We start from the raw sequence: 22,074 nt of genomic DNA, 5'->3' as shown, positions 1-22,074 counted from the left end.
GTCTTGTGATTGCCATTGTAGTATAAATGATAAATTGCAATTCTGAGTCTTAAATACAATTGAAGGCTCAGAAACCATGCCACACTCTCACTCTGGCGAATGCAGTACGTGTCTTATCATCTAGTGTGTGTTTACCATCTGCAGGTGAATCGCGAGAGCACGTGAGTATCATTGTCTGCGAGTTATCCACACTTTCACGTAGAATTGGGAGGAACGTAAAAAGTTACAGCATACAGTGCATCTGGTGCACGCGGGAAATCGCTTTTGTTGGGAAAAGGCGCACTGCTAATTTAGGCAATATCTAGTAAGTATACATAGTAATTACTATAGCTTTGTCATGCTTGTATTGCGACTGAAGTCATGCCTGACCGAAAGACATATGAACAGCGCCTCCTCACATATAAGAAAGGGAAATTTGAATATGAAAAGGGGTCTGATTTTATGGGCGGCTTCAAACACAATATGATGAGCCTCAATCTGAACTCGGCGATGTTGGTCGAGTCTCTGTTTACAGCCATGGATACATGCAAATGAGACATCACAGACGTGTATTTAAGTAACACATGATATACATGGACTATCCAGTATTGAATACAAGGCATGCTACCCCCTGTTCTGTTACTTGTATAAATCTTGGACAATATGGAAAGGATAGAAAGGCTATCTATATAGGTATATACTCGTACTCATTACTGTTTACATCAGAGAGTGACAAGGCTACCTGGACATTTTCACAACGCTGTGTTTCTCTGCTTTGAGCTGACGACGAGAACTTTTCTACGGATAAAAATAGTGGAAACAACAACCCCCGACGTCCAATAGGGGAGTTGTAAAAGGTAAGCTTTATAATTATTTTTTCCCCCAAATGATAGAAGCTTATGTTTTGCTCATCAGATACATATTTCTGTAGTCAAAAATCACTTTCAAACTGACAACATCTCGCTTGAAGTCGGGTTTGTGGTTAATCCTTTACACACCTTGTCAGAACAGAAAGTTTGTTTGCTATCAAATATAAAATCAAACATATTTCAGAATCAGAAGACCCTGCGGCCCAGAATTATTTCAAGTCGAACTTGACAAAGGACTCTTGACATTTCTATTTTCATTGTCATCCCATTGTCAAGTTCGCCAATTGTTCTAATAAACCTTGAGGAAATGTATTGTTACGTAGCCTTGACCAACGTCACAGCTAATCTGCACATACCTTGTCAGAAAGTTTGTTTGCTAACAAATATAAAATCAAACATATTTCAGAATCAGAAGACCCTGCGGCCCAGAATTATTTCAAGTCGAACTTGACAAAGGACTCTTGACATTTCTATTTTCATTGTCATCCCATTGTCAAGTTCGCCAATTGTTCTTATAAACCTTGAGGAAGTGTATGTGTTAGTGACATAGCCTTGATCAACGTCACAGCTAATCTACTCACAGTATATGTTTGTAATACACTGGGTTGTTTATATACATAGGTTGACTTGGCCCAAGTCCAATGTGTAAACGTCGTCCAAGGGAGCCTAAAAGTGGATTTTGGTGGAGTGACATATATACTCGTAAAGTCCCGATAGATTACTTTTTTTATCAGACCACGTCCCCGTTTTATCTATTCTCTTTGAGAAAGTTTTGTGACGTGATTTCAACTGAGAGTTCTTTAACGAACGCCAAAGTATATCACTATGTTCAGCGCGTCACCGCCAAGTTAAAAAAATCTCTGCCCTTTCTAACTCTTAAAAACAGAGTGTTCTTTATGTTACCATAGAGTGCTTCTTGTCACCACTAAGTGAACGTTTCTTTCCTTTACAACTGTTTAGGTTTTTATTGTCGCGTCAAATAATTGTACTCTCGGACAAGCATAAAATCTATTTTTATATCCCCACCCCACATTTTCTAATCGATGTTTACCCCAATGTCAAGGTAAACAGTTATAGTTGAAGGCAAAAGTTTACATATCAGAAATCGAACGTTTGCCACCATGTTCGGATTACAAAATCTGAAAATATTTTGATAAATTCTGAGCAACATATTCCGTAACCACAATTGGTTTGTCCAAGAGAGAATAAACGCTTTTGTATTCCATTGCAAAGAAACATAAAAACCGTCATGCATTGAAATAAGCAGGTTAGACGAATCAAAAGTCTAACGACAAGAACATTCAAAGGGTCACGGACGGCAAATGCCAATGTCATTGTATAGTCACAATGATTTGACCATCCAAACCATGGTCAACGAATAGAATTCGGTTGTCGTGGAAACCAAGAAGAGCGATACTATTGTGCTGAATAGATGTGCGGCTTTACGGTTCACTTGAAAACCATTGGCGTACAATTCGTTTTAATGAGACGACAACATATATATATGAAGTGACGTCACAAAGAGTGTCAAAAAGAACTTTGGGGTCACACACAGACTTGTCGCGTAGTCATTCACAGGGCACAATAGCGGATGATAATGACAGCATCCAAAAGGTGCAAATAACACACAATGGTAGGGGTCAAACCAGGTCAACCCAAAGTCGTTGACAACGCCTGTTTACTTGACATCTTCTAAGATCGCAATTCACACCTAAATGACCGCTGTATTTATACATCTCCAATCTTATATTCCTTCGCATTTAACTCCCCGAAAGGTCAGAGTTCAGATTGACTCCTCCCGTTGAGAAGGGACAGTTTGTCGTCGTCAGTCACTATAATATATTACATTATTTTTTTTTTTGAAAAAAGTTATCATATGTCTAGAGGGCTCTCGAGAACAACTCAAGTCTGTTCAGAATGGATAATAACTTTATTGGGGACAAAAAACACCATTTGGTGGTGAATAACCATCAAAGGAAATGGTTGTCGGTCTGGCGGACCTACCTGTTAACAAACAAGTATAGTCTAGATATATGACACCGCAATCAGACAATTACTTTGTTCTTTTTAGCAGAATACACATGTATACTCGGTGCCACAAAAGTATTGAATACCATACACAACAGGAGACAAGAATTAACCACTCGGCCACCGACAACTTTGTGAATCTAACTGTCTTTAATACGAAGAGGCAAACATGTGATTTATATCGGATTTAGCAAGATATGCTTCAAATAGCTCTCAGGATAGTTCAAAAACTGTTGACATCAGAGTGACATGGGTTTTACTATGATAGATGCTCTGTAGTCAAAACCAAAAAAGGGGCTTCAATTTCTTAATTCTTTCGCGCCTTTTTTTGAGCAACCTATAAACCAATCCAGGGATTAACGGTGATAAATATGACAGAAGTTATAATACTTATTTTGAGGTTACCAAAAATTATATTAACCACCTGCCAAATTTCTACCAGAACCAAAATTTGTCTTTTAAAGTCAAAACGTTACACATACCATAGCTTTGGAATGAGATGCGTTTGTTGTTGAACTGAAATTGATCGCGAAAATCGTAAAAAATGGAAAATATTATCGTCCAAATTTCATAAACATTTCATTATTTCTCTGAAGGTTTGGCATCAAAAGGGGTCACACAGGGTCAGACATGATTCACTGGACTGCTACGAGGACGTCTATAAGTCCATTTAACACAATTGTCAATTCTGTGATACCCCCTATACTACTACAGTGACTGTGATCTGTATACACTCCACAGTGAATTTTATGTAAACTGTAAATCATGGTTAAGCATAATTCATTGATGAATGCATCAAAGTAAAACCGTGTGGGGGGGGGGGGGATAATACGACAGGCGAAAAATGTCAGTACCTTTCATTTACTATTGTATCACAACGCCATTATATTAGCATAGTGTGTATATATAGATTAATTTACTGGTCTCAATACTGTATACACCAGTGATCCAAGGTGTGTGTTCCACTCACATTGAGAACACTGTCTTTTGAGATCTTGGACCCTGTGTTGCCCATGCATACAATACGGACTGGACACTGTATTGTCCATGCATACAATACCGACTGGACATTGTGTTGTCCATGCATACAATACCGACCGTGAACGTAGATTCTTCTGTTATTCCAATACTTATATCGCGTTGAATACATAGTCAGAGAGTTTGTTTGTATTTATGTGTGTTTATCCACACACCTTAAGCTTCCACACGGCGTCCCACTACTACAGTACGTTTGTATTCTATTAAAGCAATTCACAAATGTAATAACCAGATAAGAAAGAGCGCGAAACCAATATTTTTGACGCATTACAACATGTAATTGCCCTCAAGGGGTTCATTTTTCTTCTTCTAATTTTTGATTAATATTAAACCAGTCTCCATTTGAACTCATTTTCGTTTTAGATGCACGTTTCATGTAAAATTGAAAAAAACCAATTCGTGTTATTACACAATTTATCATCATATTCGCAGCTAGCCGCCATTTTGAACTCGTTTCCGTCACGGAATGTCCTTGTTTCTTGTAAAATGCACAAAATCACTTTGCTTTTATTACACCCTTTGTCATCGTTACGAAATATTTGCCCCAAATTATGAAGTTATAATCAAATATGTTTTACTGTACATGATCATGACACGCTAAGTATTTGACACCACGCCATAATAAATCACCATATAAAATGATCCACGAGGCTTAGCTAGTGTCGTAATAGAAGAAAGTGTTCAAAACAAATAGCCATATTTATTGTGTTTGATTACTGAACTGAAATTTTTCATCTACACCAACCTCTCACGAATAATCCACTTAATTAGTCTGGGTTGTGAGTAATAAAATACACCACCTCAGGCTATAACACAGTACACTAACACTTGATTAAATATACGCAGGCAAACTCATTATTTGAACTGTTCGTTCACTTTTTATTTAGCTTTTGATTACAGCATACAGATCGATATTGCTAGTCAAAGGCAATCACTGACGATGTGTGCTTTCAAAAACGTGCAAATAAATGCCCTGAGCGAAAAACAGTGACTTTATTACCATACTCAAGACATGAAGAGAAATCGAATAATCACCTTGGGCAGCGTTTAATACGTTTATTAGACGAATTTTGGATGAACTAACGGAAATCCTTGATTTTTTCTTCTTTTTTTTCTTAGAAAGAACTCCGTTTTGTAACGTTGTAAAAGTAAGAGACAGAACATGCAAACAGGAGGAATTGGTTTATTTTTCGCTCTTTTTATTTCCACTTTGGACCTAGGTAAGTGTAATAATATCACAAACCATTTCCTTGGAGCTAGTTTTTTGACGAATTTCAGTAAAAATTAATGGTTTTTTTTGCTTGCATATTTGTCCTAATAAGGGCACGTCTACAATAATCGATGGGCTGTTTTCAACTGAAGACAGTATACATTGTAAATACAAAATTATTTATCAAACCGTAATTAGAATCAAATCTAAAATCACACCGTGGGATAAAGGTGGAAAATATGGGTAATGTAAAATCAAGAAATGACTCTCCAGAATCCATTTTTTATTAAAATGTCTCTATTTCCGGGAATGGCGTTCCCCTGTGAGGTTATTTCCAAACTGCACTTAGATTTCTGATTTTCAAAATGATATAATGAAAACTCGGTATTGCGGTGTTTGTCACAAAAGTCAGCATACTCGCCCAATAGCAGGGTTTATACCTTTGACAAAGTATGCATGTATTATATTCTGAATAAAAAGTTTTTTATATCCTCTGAAAGTGTCAATCATTACGTTGTACGAGCTAAAGGTCATCCAAAGATGTGTTTGTTGTAGAAGGCCTTGCCTTGTTGATGGGGTGACAAGTTCACGCTATCGGTGCGTCTTTTCTTTCGACTGTATTCACGAATGGCACGTAGAACGACAATTAAGACAACGCGGCACCGTACCGGTTTTTTTTGCAGAGACAAATATACGTTTTAGGTTATACCAATAGCTTAGTTTAGGTATAATATGCTGGTCCAGGAATATGTGTGTGTGTGTGTGTGTGTGTGTGTGTGTGTGTGTGTGTGTGTTTGTGTTTGTGTTTGTGTTTGTGTTTGTGTTTGTGTTTGTTTGTTTGTTTGTTTGTCTGTGTGTGTGTCTGTCTGTCTGTCTATTTGTGTGTGTCTGTCTCTGTCTGTCTGTCTGTCTGTGTATATATGCATGCATGTATGTATGTATGTATGTATGTATGTATGTATGTATGTATGTATGTATGTATGTATGTGTGTGTCTGTCTGTCTGTCTGTCTGTCTGTCTGTGTATGTATGTATGTATGTATGTATGTATGTATGTATGTATTTGTGTGTCTGTCTGTGTTTGTGAGTGGGTGGGTGTGGGTGTGTATGCGTGTGTCTGTGTGTTTGTACACGGCTGATTATAACAGAGACAGCAAAACACAAATTAAATTATGTGTGTTTGACAAGTACGTGCTTTTTTGAAGCATCTAGATCTACCGATGATTCTCATAATATCCATTTATATGACTTCATATACATATATCAAGATTATATCACATGTTATATTTTTAAATTCAATATTATCATTATGTTTTTCCCCGTTTCTTTTTGAAAGTATTGATAACCAATAATTGTGGTATTGTGTTATTTTCAGCTACTTCTCAAGCACCCACACCTACGATTGATCCGGGTGACACCGACGGTAAGCTTTATAGTTATCTTAGCAAAGACAACACTTTTTAAACCCTCAACATTTTCTATTAAGTTTGTTGCAAAATTTAGTTTTTCACTGTTAAAAATCGTAATCTTAATCTCAATCTTAAGCTTAATCTAAATTTTTCTTTTAAACCGCATTACAAATTAAAAATAATCACACTGCACTGTACAACCGACAGGAAAAACAAAACAAACATAAAAAAATATATATACACTATTTGAAAAACTGTTACTAAAATGTCCAGATGTTAGGAAAATACTAACATAGCAAAGTAGTAAAAACGACAAAATAATAGAGACCGCCACAACACAGCAGACGGCCATCACGACACCCTCCACTGTCAATGAAATGGCACAGTCTCTAAAACGAGGCACCATTAGCGACCAGAGCCAGAGTACAAAATATCTCCATATCACCATTATTATAGTAGAAAAATTTCTATAGTGGTTTGAAAAACTACACAGAGTACACACTTGAGAGTTACTTCAGAGCAAATCGTCATCAACACATGGATGGCATGCCTGGTTCAGCATGCCCAAAGAGGCCTAGTGATCGCTCAGACCTCTGAAAAATGTGGAGGTAACCGAGATGAAGCTTGGTGTTTTGAAACCTAAATTTCTGATCCTAAGATGATACATGTGTCATAGTTTCTGCAGCCCTTTAGCAAAGCGTTGGGTTATTGTTCATGAACTTTATCACGTACCAACTACTTCGTATTTTCCACGAGCTCAATGTAGTAAATAAATGAGTTTACTACATAATGTAACAAGTAAATATTACTTGTTACATTATGCAAACTAATTTTCACGTGTTTTGAACCAATTGTAACTGTGGATAAGCGAATCCTTACTAACTTTATACACAGACAAGTAAGTCTTATATTACTTGTCTGTGGTTTACACGATCGGCCACCAGAATACACGTCAACCCTGTTTGAACTCGTTGGTACTCAATTCATATTTGCATACTTTATCATTTGACAGGAGAATGTGCTTCAAACCCTTGTGGAGTATCGGGAACAGATTATCGTGGTCCATGTTTTAATCGTCCTATGGATGACCCGACAGAACCGCAGTACGTGTGCGAATGTCCACACCAACTCTACTACATGGGGTATAACTGTGATGAATTTGCAGGTAAGTAAACACGAACGATTCTCCGTTGTTTGTGTTTCAATTTGCTGTCGGTTACACCCTGCTGGCAGCAATGTGGTGGAGTGGAAAGAACGACGAATCTGTCAGTTTAGTGTAAGGAAGTACTAGCCCTTCTTTTACAGCTCGTTTCATATTAGTGTTCACTGGTTCTGTTTGTGATACAACCATTCAGAAACCAATAAGAAACTGTTTATTCCCTTTAAGATGTGGAGATTGCAGTTTCTTGCTACATCTTGTATAAATGAAATAAACCATTTGAATGTACTACAACTATGCACAGACTCACGGGCGCCACTGACTTGACGTCTGCATTTGCTGTCTGTGTAATGTCATGTTAGTTCATTTTCATTTAGCAAGAACTATATTCATTCAATATATCTTAAAATGTAGCATGTGCAGTTTGATATTGGTTTCTGTGCGGTTGCATCACACTGAGTCAGTGAACACTGTCATGAAATGGGGTATACCTTAGTGATTTTGAATTCAGATTCAGTCCACAGGTAACCCAGTGATTAGGGGAGTCACAGTACTGTTGGAAATGACTATTGGCGAATATCATCATATCATGATATTTTTTGTTGTATGTTTGTTTATAAAGTTCTGACTTGGCTACGAGATCAAATTTTGGGAAGGAAAGTAACACACTCTAGTTTCAAAAACAACTAATATCTCACACAGAAACTTAATATACCTAACTATCTAACTGCATGGCGTCCTTTAATACCGATCATTTTCCTGCCAAACTATTTTTCCACACAGTTCTAGTACTGTAACTTTTTGTTCTCTTTCAAGTTAATTTTAGACTAAAACTCATAAAACAACAGTCTTCATGATGACATGAGGAGTAAATTCTAAATTTTATTCAAAAATGGGAAGTAGGCACATTATGCAAAGTTTTCATTTGCATTAAATTTTCATGACTTTTCGCGCGTTTTTTTTTCCACCAATAAATGAACATATGCACAACTATGTAACTAATAACTGTATCTCATGTTTGCAGGTCCGCTGAACGATAAATGGACGTGTTTCGGAATGCATTGCTGGACGGGGTCCATGAGCTCACCAAACTACCCAAACCTATACATAAGTCGACATCGAAAATTATATTTAATCTACATACCAGGCGCTACTTCTGTGACTTTTACCGGGGACCCCGTCTTCGAAGTAGAAACACACAAGGACGAGATGCACCTCGGACAGGGACTCGTCTACCCTTTGGCACTACCATTTGAGAACAAAACCACATACCCAGTACATTTGGTGTATCAAGGTAACACTGCTCCAAAACCTTTGACCCTTGGCGGCAATGCATTCTGGTCCGTGTTTGATACTGATAAATCCCGAGAATATAAAGGATGGAAAGTGGATTGGACTGCATCAGGTAGGTTTACTCGTTGATTCGCACGGTTTGGTGGATTTGTACGACGTGAGGTGAGGGTGCTATTTAATTTAGAGGAAGCAAACATATTTGGGAGGGGGTGGAGGGGTTTTCCTGTCATGGTGCCATACTCAACCAACAACCACTTATAACTACTGTTATTTCTGACGAACACTTTTCTCCAGATGTCGATTTAATTTTGTCGTTAACATTTTTGAAAAATGTGTGATTCAAAGATGACCAAGCTTTGTGTATAATTAGGTAAAACCAACGGTTCCTTACATGTAAACGAACGGTTTAATCTCTAGAACGCTTTTGCTCCACATGGCGATTTACTGTATGCATAATAATTCCACAATGATTAAGCTCTGCACACAAGTCGCCAACCATAACACATGTACAAGATCTTGTGAATTTGTGCAGTACACAGTGACGTCAAGCGAGGTTAAGGAATTCAGGTTATGGTACTACCGACCCAATCCAAAAAGTTGTCAACAGATATAGAAAATGAAGGCGGTACGGGGAACAAAACAATTGCGTTCTCGCAGATGTGTTAACGACAGTTTCATAGATTTATTGTCTGGTTGTAAAAGTGTGTTAAAAGGTCTACTTCCACTCAAAGCTTCGGTTGACAACTCAATGGAATGACAGACGGATATTTTGTCGTTACCCAGGACACAGTTGTTGCTACTGTGTGGCCTTGAAAGACGCACACACTTTCCTGTACTGCATTGCAGTTTACAATATGTAACATGGTTGACTTCAAAGTGAGAGTTCTACCGAAATCTCTGTATTATCAGTTATTTTTCTAGCCAACCGCACTTTTTACAAAATATGTCCTTCAAAGCATTTGCGACAGTGGGTTTTATTTTGGATATTAACTTTTGTATTGTATTGCATATTATCTTTTCTTTTTACAGAGCAACAGAAGTTCACAGTCGAGCCCATCAGTATAACGGCGACTGAGGGCGCTAACGTTACCTTCCAATGTTCCGTCAAAGACAAATTCGGAGTCATGTCTTGGATCAAAGATGACTACCTTTATTTGAACTATGACCTTGAAATGAATGTAACTGAGACGAGATACAGTATTATCAGCGAAGGAAATAATTCAATCTTCAATTTATTTATGTGGAATGTTGGTGCACATGAAAGAGGGACGTACAAAGCGTACGTCTCAGCGAGGTATGGCCACGTTGCCATAGAGACAGCTGCTGTTACTCTTACTGTCCACAGTGAGTATTATTTCGTCTTTTTCTTTTAAATCATTTGAATAATATTTTCCGACAAAATTGGAAGCATCGATTTTTCTTCCCCCAACTCTGCCTTTGGTATCGACACATTAATTCGTGTATAATTCGAGGTACTTTGTAACTTCTAGCAACCGACAGATCATTTGCCAGTACAAAGCTATAGTTAGGTCTTTTTTTCTGTTGCCACGGTTGTAAATAGCGGCAACCATGGATTTGGTATATTTTACCCTTTCAAAGTTTAAGTGTCAATGAAACTCAAAATATAAAAAAAATACTTAGTAATTGTAGGAATGTAATTTAAGATGTACGAGTATAGCATATAAAAGAAAGGCATTGACCTCCTTCAACGAAATCATTTCAAAACGAAAAGAGATGCGCAAAGGCCAAGCTCTAGGTCAACAAATGTTCCAATGGTTGTTTCCCAACAGTGAATAAGGTTTACACCACTACCGGATGGTCTTACTCTGTTCTATGTATTGTGTTTGTTTTTGTCGTACCTTAAAGTGGAAGTGAGAATGTGATTTAGGTGTGACAAGGAGAATCCAACTAGAGTGCCTAGGTACGTCGTGACGGTCGGTGAGGGCGCAACGACATATCTTAGAAGTGCAGTGTAGTATCTAAGAAGTGCATTTCTTTTTTCTGTTTTCAAATATTCCAGCTGCTGCCATTCAAAGCTTCATACAAGTACCAAACGACACTGTCGTTGTGGAAGGGCGTAACGCCGTTCTAACGTGTCAGATCTTGAACAAGGAAGGGACTGTGATTTGGTCCAAAAATGGCTTCGACATCAGCAGCGACAACACCATCACCAATGGCAACAGTCGCTATTCTATCGTCGGTAACCACGCAGAAGGGGAGTACCACCTTGCAGTTGTGCACGCTGAGCTTAGCGACGACGCAGCCTACAGCGTTAGAGTCACGGCTGCAGACAATAGTGCAGAATTACGGTCTGGGAATGCACAGTTAACAGTCAGGAGTGAGTAGATATTGAGTGTTTTGAACATTGCCACTTACACATGAGAGAGGAGAGAGAGAGAGAGAGAGAGAGAGAGAGAGAGAGAGAGAGAGAGAGAGAGAGAGAGAGAGAGAGAGAGAGAGAGAGAGAGAGAGAGAGAGAGAGAGAGAGAGAGAGAGAGAGAGGAGAGAGAGCGAGCGCGAGAGAGAGAGATACACAAATACACACACACACACACACACACACACACACACACACACACACACACATGTACACACACAGGCTTTCGAGCATCGTCTCTGCTGTCTGTTGGATAAGATTTGAACCACGTTTGTGCCCCAGTCAACCCTGTGTATAATTTGTTACCTAGTGGGAGAGAGGATGCAAACTCACAATGTGAATGCTTTGATCCTATTCGCTTGAGAGGCTGGGGAAATATCATGAAAGGCCGTTGTGTCGCTATAGGTCTGTGCCAAGGATAATAATTATAAAGTTCTGCTATATTAAACTCTAACACTATTTAATAATATCAATTTTAATTTCCACTCTCGATTTCGATTGTTTTGCGAAAAAAAAACATTAAAGAAAATTACACTTGTTATATGTCGAATGTTATTTACAATAGCCACTCTTTGTCAACAGCACGGGTCAATTTCCTGTCCCTAATTCCGAACTTTAATACAAATACGGTTTTTTTTCGCTGGTTCTCTAGTCTACATTCCTAAAAAATTCTTTACAAATCGTGAATCGTTATCGATCTTAAAATAATTGGCCGAATGTCGGAGCAATCAGGTTTTCCCGATTGTGTTTATGTCATGAAATACAGTTAACTCTCGGAAGTGCTAACACGTACATAATTCATAAGTTGTCACAAGTAATGCTCTATTTCAATCTTTCTGTGTCCGTTTGTTCTTTTTAACAGTCTATATGTCGTTAATTATTTTTCACTTCCTCTTCCTAGGACGCCAGGCCTTCACGAGGACACCCGACGCTGTTACAATCGTGGAGGGCAATACTCTCACACTGTACGTGACGGTTTCAAACAAACATGGCACACTCTCTTGGAGAAAAAATGGCGCCCTGACTATGAACAGTGACCTGAGTGTTGCAGTCAACGATGCACGTATTAGTATCAGTGGTGGAGCGTCATCAGGTGTATACAACCTTGTCATCACTGATGTAAGGTTGTCGGATGCTGGATCCTACAGTGTGATCGTCACTGGGGGCAGTATAGACTCTGCCATAACAACAGACCCAATCACGGTCACAGTACACGGTGAGTTTTTTTTCACATATAAATTTACCTGTAGTTAATTTAGTATGTTATTTATTTCAGAAAGTGAAGAACAGTTCGACGTCTTGTTGTCATAATGAACCACCGACAAAATTGTTAATTGCATTGGGTAGAATGTTAAAAATAATTTATGACGTCATTTTCTAGAGAAATGAAATTACGTCACTCAACAATGCGCGAAACTAAATCAATGCAAGGAAGACTACAAGATTCTTGAAAGTGTACCTTTCTGTTGCATTGAGCACTGAGTGTAATTGACGCTCGATGTACTAGTATGGGACTATCAAAATTCCAAAAGTTCAGCTTTATTCACCTACAAATGATGAATTTTTCCACTGTTAGTTCACGATTTGCATGCTTTGTCATATCTAGTTTAGACATATTATGTTCAAAATTTACATGACTTTGATTATGCATTGATTATGAAAATCATTGGAGTATAGTTTTAACAAACAACTAAAAAAATTAAACATTCGTATCTCTTTCTTCCCAGATATTGCAACGCAGGAGATTGTAAAAAACCCAAGTTCTGTCAACATTTCTGCGTCCGATACAGTGATATTGGAATTACAAATCGTTCACAAAGAAGGGGATGCAATCTGGTCCAAAGATGGCCAAGATATTTCAATGAACACTATGATTACCAATAGCAACTCGCGATTCTCGATAGTTGGGGATAGCTCTATTGGGGAGTATAATCTACGTATCACCGACATCTCGGCGATCGATGAGGGATACTACCAGGCCAGAGTGACAGAAGCCGATAACAGTCCCGAGGTTAGGTCTCTCACCGCTGTAGTGAATGTTACAGGTGAGCCATGAACGACCAATGGTTTGTTTTGTTCCTACCTTTTGTTTTTCGAAAGTGTAGGCTTTGGTCCATCATATAGAAAATAGTATACGTGTGTTTAGGGGACGGGAACGTTTGCATAGAACTAACAAGTCAAGTCTAATAAATACACAGCTCAAATAAAGTCTAGTAAGCAATGTCTAAGATCTTTAATATCTTTGTAATTCTGAAATAATACCGAAATTCAAACGAAATGGTCAAAGGGTTAAGTTTGCTTACTATTTCCAAGGTTTCAATTTTTGCTAACGGATGAATGAGTTAAACACGTGGTTCACAGATTTGAATGCAATGTGTAACATCAAACCTGTTTCTAAACTAGCCAGGTCTAGAACGGCAAGTTTTGATGAGGGGTTGTGTTTTTTAGCACTTTATTCAAATATATTTCGTATGACATAATTAATAGTGGCCATATGGACGACAAAATGGTATTTATTTTGGTATCAAATATTTCATAGAAATATCTGTGTATTAAATATTTCATAAAAAGTACAAGGTGACAGTCCTACAAGTATTATGGTATATTCCATCATACTTATTAATCATTCTATAGCTAATTTGTAGAATGGATTATATTTGATAAGATGAAATATTAAGGTACATCATAGATACAGTGGTAATAAGCATGCGCAGTCATGGAATTCTCCATCTTTTCTTTTTACAGATCCTATTTCACCTTTGGCAAATTACCCTCAATGTTCCTGGAGCATAATCGACAACAGTCAAACATTACAACTAACTTGTGAATCTCAAGGTGGCAGTCCATCCGCCAATCTGCAGTGGACTCAAAATGGCGACGATGTTCCCAGCATCCTCAGCGTTTCGAAAGATCCAGCTATGGTACAACTCGTTGTGGAAATGCCTCTGACGTATTCATTACAAGGGTTAGAGTTCGTCTGTGTTTCAAATCACGTGATGTTCTCAGCTCCAAAGTCATGTTCCACTGGTCGGATTAACACAGGCAGTATGTATTATTATCATTATCATTTTAGGGCACATAATTTTGAGTTCAAAGACCTTCAGTCACTGTGATACAAAAGGACAATGAATTCGATAGAAAATGAGAAGTTTCACTGTAAAAATTAGGTTTCATTTCTGACAGGGCAGCTATCATATCAAAGTATCTTGAAAACTCTTATGTGGCAATAGACATTGCATGAATTAAAAATATTAAAATTTCATTTCTGTATTCATTTTTAAAAAGAGAGCAACAAAATACGACCCAAGATAACATAAACACCAAAATTTGTAGTTCATATTTACATATAGACAGTGGTATCATCAAAAGTTGGTTGCCAAGGTAACATCATGCTTGCTGTGCGTGATGAAGCAATAAAAGATCAACAACTTACATTCTTCTCTTCTTTTATAAGGTTACACAAGTTTATGTATAATCGTGACGGTTACGTAATTTTGTTCTGTATAGATATTTCAGTATGTAGCAGCATATTTCTTCAAAACTATAGACACACCTGCAGAATACTGGACTCGGCTTCAAAATCCGAGCCAAATACACAAGTTCAGGATTTTGCGTTGAATGAAGCCATTTTCTCGATCTAGTCTATCCTCTAAAGGTTGCCTTCAGTTAAAAGCAGTTACAGTTAAAACAAGTATATACAACGTACACTTTTGTCCCTGTGTCTTATCCAAACAGCACTGTTGTAACTACATGTTGAGACACCGTCTGTTTCATTCTTGTTGCAGTATTGGAACCACCTCATGATGGGTATCCAAAATGTACTATAACCAACGAACACCTGATAAAAGATGACAGCACGTTACTGGTTTGCGAGTCACGTGGTGGATTACCGCCAGCAACGTTAGAATGGAGTAGAGATGGGGTAGCATATGAAGGGCAGTGGTTGGACTCAGCTACAGGTTTTCGACGCCTTGGACTCCAACTCAATCTGACGTCAGACTTGGAGGGCGCCACCTTTGTGTGTACTTCTCACCATCAAACTTATGACGAGGCACACTATTGTGAAATTGGACCACTAGAATACGAGGGTAAGTTACGTCATCATCATTAAAGGGGTCTGGAAAATTCACCATGACGAGTGCCTTGGTCATTTTTAATGCACTTGTCAAAAATATTATTCAAGATATAGAACTTTTTGACAAAATCCAGAGGTATAGAACTTCTTAACAAAATCCACATAGGTATAGAACTTCTTGACAAAATCCACAAAAGTATAGAACTTCTTACAGAGGCACAGATGTTTTTAACAAAATCCACAGCGGTGTATAGAACATCTTGACAAAATCCACAGAGGTATAGAACCACTTGACAAAATCCACAGAGGTATAGAACTTCTTAACAAAATCCACAGAGGTATAGAACTTCTTAACAAAATCAACAGAGGTATAGAACTTCTTGACAAAATCCACACAGGTATAGAACTTCTGAGGACAAAATCCACAGAGGTATAGAACTTCTGATGACAAAATCCACAGAAGTATAGAACTTCTGAGGACAAAATCCACAGAAGTATAGAACTTCTGATGACAAAATCCACAGAGGTATAGAACTTCTGAGGACAAAATCCACAGAGGTATAGAACTTCTGAGGACAAAATCCACAGAGGTATAGAACTTCTGATGACAAAATCCACAGAGGTATAGAACTTCTGATGACAAAATCAACAGAAGTATAGAACTTCTGATGACAAAATCCACACAGGTATAGAACTTCTGATGACAAAATCCACACAGGTATAAAACTTCTCATGACAAAATCCACACAGGTATAGAACTTCTGAGGACAAAATCCACAGAAGTATAGAACTTCTGATGACAAAATCAACAGAAGTATAGAACTTCTGATGACAAAATCTACAGAAGTATAGAACTTCTGAGGACAAAATCCACAGAGGTATAGAACTTCTGGTGACAAAATCCACAGAGGTATAGAACTTCTGGTGACAAAATCCACAGAGGTATAGAACTTCTGGTGACAAAATCCACACAGGTATAGAACTTCTGAGGACAAAATCCACACAGGTATAGAACTTCTGATGACAAAATCCACACAGGTATAGAACTTCTGATGACAAAATCCACAGAAGTATAGAACTTCTGATGACAAAATCAACAGAAGTATAGAACTTCTGATGACAAAATCTACAGAAGTATAGAACTTCTGAGGACAAAATCCACAGAAGTATATAACTTCTGATGACAAAATCCACAGAAGTATAGAACTTCTGATGAAAAATCCACAGAAGTATATAACTAATTAAACATTCAAACCTTTATTTATTAGTTATTGAGTACAGGTATCAGATAGATATTATTACATGTCATCATCTCTTCAAAATCGTCAAATTTCGCTACAAATATCTACATAATTGTTTTTCATTCATTCTATATTTTGTGTTTCTAGGTCTAGCTACAGGGATTCCATGGTGGTTCTGGCTGCTGTTGTTCCTACTTTTACTGGCCTTACTAATTATTCTTATTTTGTTGATTTGTTGTTGCTGTTGTTGTAGGAGACGTAAAGTGTGTAAGTACATATTTACAGATTTCATTATAAAAGTTATTACTTACAAGCAGTTCACCTTTTCAGTGTTTAACTTTTGATCTGTCTTGGTCTACCATCCCCATCAGAATGACTAAGTCCTGTTACAGGTGATGGTATATTCAGATAATTATAGATGTTCACAACACAACAGACCACAACACAACACAACACAACACAACACAACACAACACAACACAGTATACATAACTGTGATAACACAACACGCAGAACCAGTGCAACAAACAACACCACATAAAACAGAACACTTACAATACTGCACAATACTGTACAATACAATACAATGTAATGCAATGCAATACAATACAATACAATACAATACAATACAATACAATACAATACAATACAATACTGCACAATACAATACTGCACAATACAATACAATACAATACAATACAATACAATACAATACAATACAATACAATACAATACAATACAATACAATACAATACAATACAATACAATACAAACACAGCACAACAATAAAAAGCAACACATCTTGCAGCATAATAGTATATGATACCTATATTGAATTTCAAAAATTACAGTAGATATATGAATATATCTATATTCTATCTTTATACCCGATTTGATATCTCTCGTTTCCTTCAGTTTTCTGTGAATGTTGTGGCGATTGCTTGGACAAGTGTCTGGCTAAGTGTCCATGTTTTGCCGGCTGTGGCTGTTGCTACGTAGCGAAAGAAGTCGACGACGCGGAGGTTGCAGTCATCGAAAGGGGTGTCCTGATATCAGAAACAGGAGCTGGCGCACCATTGGTCATTCCAAATGGTTACGTGAACTCTATGACTACAGAGACACAAACACCTGGGTATCTTTACTATGACAACATCCATTACGTCATACAAGGCCAGGACACAGACATAACAAAGATCAACATCTCGAAAACAGATACAGAACATAATGGCGATATAAAGAAAAAGTCGAAGGTTGTAAAGTCGAAAGTCGAGGATTCGTCAAATATTAAAAAGGGTCAACTGAATTCGACTGAAAGTAGGGGTAAGTATATATTCATAGTAATGTATTAAATCGTCGTGTATTGAATTTCGCAGGGGATATAGCGAAGTGAATTTTCATATTTGGAACGTAGAAGGCTATCTTCAATTCCAACACGTTCTTTGTAAACTCGCTTATTCTTGACTGTGTAAGCAAAACTCATCTGGTAGAAAGTCATTCATTCTTATTCAGTTGTTTGTTTGTTTGTTTGTTTGTTTGTTTGTTTGATTGTTTGATTGTTTGTTTGTTTGTTTTATGTTTTGTTTGTTGAATTTGCTCATTGGAATGAAAATTAGTGATCAAAATTCTTATCTTTGATAAAGAATTTTGATTATGTATTCGGATACACTATTCTGAAAAGAATGGTTTCAAATATGAAAATACATGATTACATGTACTCGATGAGTCTATTTATTTATAATTATTTACAGGCACCCAAAAAGTTGACGACATCAAAAACCAACACGGTAACAGTCACTCGACGACAACTAATATTAAGAACGTCTCAATACACACTACGCATGTGCATGGCAGAGAAGACAATGAGGATGATGATGATGATGACGAAATTGACGGAGAACAGAAAACACAGCGCCGTGTGATCACACGGGAAGGGGACGATAACAAACAAGATGGCCGATTGGAAAGACTAGACAACACATACGTCACATTACAGGGCGACGATAATTTCGTTATCAAAAAGAAGGATGACGAAGAGGGTGATGAAGACACAGATGAAATAGGTAAGGTTTTCGTTTATGTATAGTACTGATTCATATGTAGGATTTTGCTTGCAATATTCGAAAACGTGGCAACTGAATCACGGGGACAATTTATGCTCTAGTAGTTGTATCCGTATCACTAAAGTCTTGACGTTATTTCATTGGTTCCAGGTAGATAACATGTTTATTTAGACCAGATCAATCGTGCGTAGATTTTTGTCTCAACGTTTCAAGTTGTCTAGAAACTCGTCACCCATATATGTGCTTCCAGCTGTGTACACAGAGACTTCAGTACAAAAGTCAGTTTTAGCCTCGGTACGATACGAGGTGTCGCGGTGCCTTTATCAGTGACCACTTTGGGCTGTACGATACATCGTATCTTAAAGACGACTAGTCTGTTTCGTGCAATGCTGCCAGTGAGGGAGACATTTATTCATTTTGATTTAAAGAAAATATGTGTAAATCCACCACCATCACATGTATATTGAATACCTTGTCATTACCGGCATTACTTTTAAGTTGTCTGAGTGGAGCTATTTTTTTAGTCAATTATATTGGTCTTCCTTTCAGACGGCCACAAGGATCCTGAAAATATGGATACTAGTCTGAGAGAGAGCCATTCTGTACAAAATAGACACTGGAGAAATTTCTTCTCGGGACAGGAAGGGACCGACAATGTGTTGTCGGACACTGCGTCTGAAAGTATCACTTCTGATGAGGAGCTACAGAAATTAAGAAGGGAAGAGGGTACCAAAGAGATAATTATCAATGGAGGTTTTACAATGTCTGGCATCACACAAGACGAACTCTTCAAACTTGCAAGATTTCGCGATTCTCTTGGCGAGACTATGAAAGGTCAATCGACTTTGTCGCGTACACATAGTCAGAAGTCATCAACATCGAGAAATTCCACGCTTCAACGTAGCGGATACGTCAAACAGACAACACTGAATTCATCATCTATGAATGACGGACACTCCGATGGAAGGCATCGACACATCGTTCAAACTCTCTCCACGAATCTCAAAAGGCGTCCTTACAGGATAACGCCAGACCCTGTCCGATGGGGGAAAACTCAACCCGAAGCGTTGGCGAGGGAGTTGGGAACCGAACGTCGTGCTATTTCTGATGGAGAGGACGAGTCCGAAACGTTGCACACTCTTCGATCTATGCGTTTTACCACAGACTGTTCTATGTTCACTGCTAGTGCGTGGAAAGACGAGGCAGAACAAAACGCTCTCGTTCTGACGTCGTCGACGACGGAAGACAGTCAAGAGGAAGAAGAAAATGTGACTGAAGTTTGATGACGCGTCTTTGAAATATTAGACCCTTTCTGAAACAAAATCCACCTAATTATTATCAAAACTGTTTTGATTCTTTCTTGTGAAAGACTGAGCACCATGTCAAGATGGCGTGCATGAGAAAAAAATTATTTTTGTAAATAATATACAGAATTTAAACACAAATTTATACTTTGAAGTTATTTCTATGAGTGATAATTTAATTTCGTCTAAAATATGTTAGACATAATAAAATGATAGCAAAATCATACTTTTTAAAATAAATAATGTTAGAAGGATATTGTCATTCATTTGATAAGAAATCATAAATCAATTATGTCTTCCGCAAACCACTTATCAAAATAAGTTTGATTAGTATTGTTTAGAAACTCCTGAGAATTTGTCAATTTTGACATTTTTTTGAATTTCTCGAAAGAATACATTGCTTGTCTGGCCCAGGGACGGACTGAATTTTGACGGTCACGTGATAAATCTGCTGTGACTATCAGGCGCAAAATGATGACGATACATATATTAGAATTTTTTTAAATTTTATTGTATCATGTCACGTGATATTCATCTTTAGTTATAAGGTAAGGTGAACTATGGTTAAGTTCACGGTGGTAAGGTTAAGGGTGCATTTGTAGATTTCCATGACAACAAAAGTACAGTTTTACAATATAATCATTTACACGGAAATAATGATAAACCTTTCAAAGCAGCTGTTATGCACTATTTATTATAAAATTTAAGTATTTTGTGAATATGTAGAATTGGGGACTCATAATTCTCATGACACAGTTTTAAAGACTCTTAAGTTATTTCATTAACTTGACGTGGCAACGGTAGAGTGTATTCAAACAATTTTTAATCTCGATTTTTGATAACTTAGTTTAATATAAATTTATATTTACACGAAATTTTATGGATACCGTCCGGAAAACTAATATTTGCCCGTGGTTTGAAGGTAATGTTATTTTCAAGGGATTATAGTGATTGGGGTGGGGTTGGGTAGGTTGTAGGTGACACTTTGGGTTAGGAAGGGGTGATGTATGTGATGGGTGTCTAATGGGTTGGAATTGGAAAGGTAGGGTGTGGGAGTCACATGGGGTGGGGTAGGGGTGGGTATCACATTAAGGGGATGGGATGGGTAGGGGCGGGTGACACTCTAAAGTGTTGGGATGGGTGGAGCAGGAGTGGGTGTCACTCTAAGGGGTTGGGCTAGAAGCTTGTTTAACATGCGGTTAATGTATTATTTCAAAATCTTAAAGGTGCACGTGGAATCGGCACCTCAAATAGTAAACCGAATCAAAATACAAGCACAGTGTGTTTCAATTTGAAATTACAGAATGATAAAACATAAATATGTACTATATACAAACTCTTATTCTTAAACTCAAGTAGTAAACACTCTTCATGGATAAGTAAAATATTAAAAGCACGGGGATCTCAGGGTCGTTTTTTCCAAGATTGAATTAATAAATTTCATTTTATTTGTACTTTAAACAAGACATGGCGTAGCTTTATATTGGAAGTATGCTGTTTATTCGTTAACGTGTATTATTTCTAATTTGAAAGCTTTAATGAAAGAATTTTTCTGTAAATATTACATTTTATACCTGTGATATGTTATAGTAGCCGTGATGTATAGGGCGCCCTCACCGTTTGTTTATTTTATGCCTTTGTTTCTATTATTCAGTTATGCATTCCTATTTACATTATCCACCAATCGTTTGTAAGCTGACCACCTAAATGAGTTGTAAAATTATATCATCTTATATACGTTATGTTATACTTCTTTCTTTTTTATTTGTAGACTTTTGTGTTTTATTTTGACCATTTATTTTCGTATCGTGTCAGTAAGTTTATGTGTAGTGTACATAATTTGTAATAAGCCGATTTTCGTCTCGCGGTAGATCTCACGAGATCTAGCTCGTGTGAAACATTGCATCCATATAGCAACCTCTTGGGGGTGGTCAAGCTTAAAGTGTAAAATGCTTAGTATTTATTATCACATTTCCCATGATGCAATATTCCACATGGCGGGTTTGCAAATTCCCTATTGACTGAACTCAACC

General features: G+C 37.4%; 1 protein-coding gene across 1 annotated transcript; it reads left to right on the top strand.

Annotated features, from left to right (window-relative positions):
* The first annotated feature begins 531 nt into the window (after positions 1 to 531).
* Positions 532 to 21,052, top strand: LOC144442315 (uncharacterized). Its single transcript, XM_078131628.1, has 15 exons — positions 532 to 836; positions 5,034 to 5,134; positions 6,499 to 6,546; positions 7,545 to 7,697; positions 8,716 to 9,096; positions 10,014 to 10,328; positions 11,005 to 11,322; positions 12,263 to 12,577; positions 13,089 to 13,406; positions 14,107 to 14,406; positions 15,147 to 15,449; positions 16,825 to 16,944; positions 17,593 to 17,997; positions 18,426 to 18,737; positions 19,287 to 21,052. The coding sequence occupies exons 2-15, from the start codon at positions 5,077 to 5,079 to the stop codon at positions 20,018 to 20,020; spliced, it is 4,080 nt and encodes a 1,359-aa protein (XP_077987754.1). The 5' UTR covers positions 532 to 836; positions 5,034 to 5,076; the 3' UTR covers positions 20,021 to 21,052.
* The last annotated feature ends 1,022 nt before the right edge of the window (positions 21,053 to 22,074 follow it).

The sequence above is a fragment of the Glandiceps talaboti genome, chromosome 11 (assembly GCF_964340395.1).
Source record: "Glandiceps talaboti chromosome 11, keGlaTala1.1, whole genome shotgun sequence".
Classification (NCBI taxonomy): Eukaryota; Metazoa; Hemichordata; class Enteropneusta; family Spengelidae; genus Glandiceps; species Glandiceps talaboti.
This window is presented reverse-complemented; position numbering and strand designations above follow the sequence as displayed.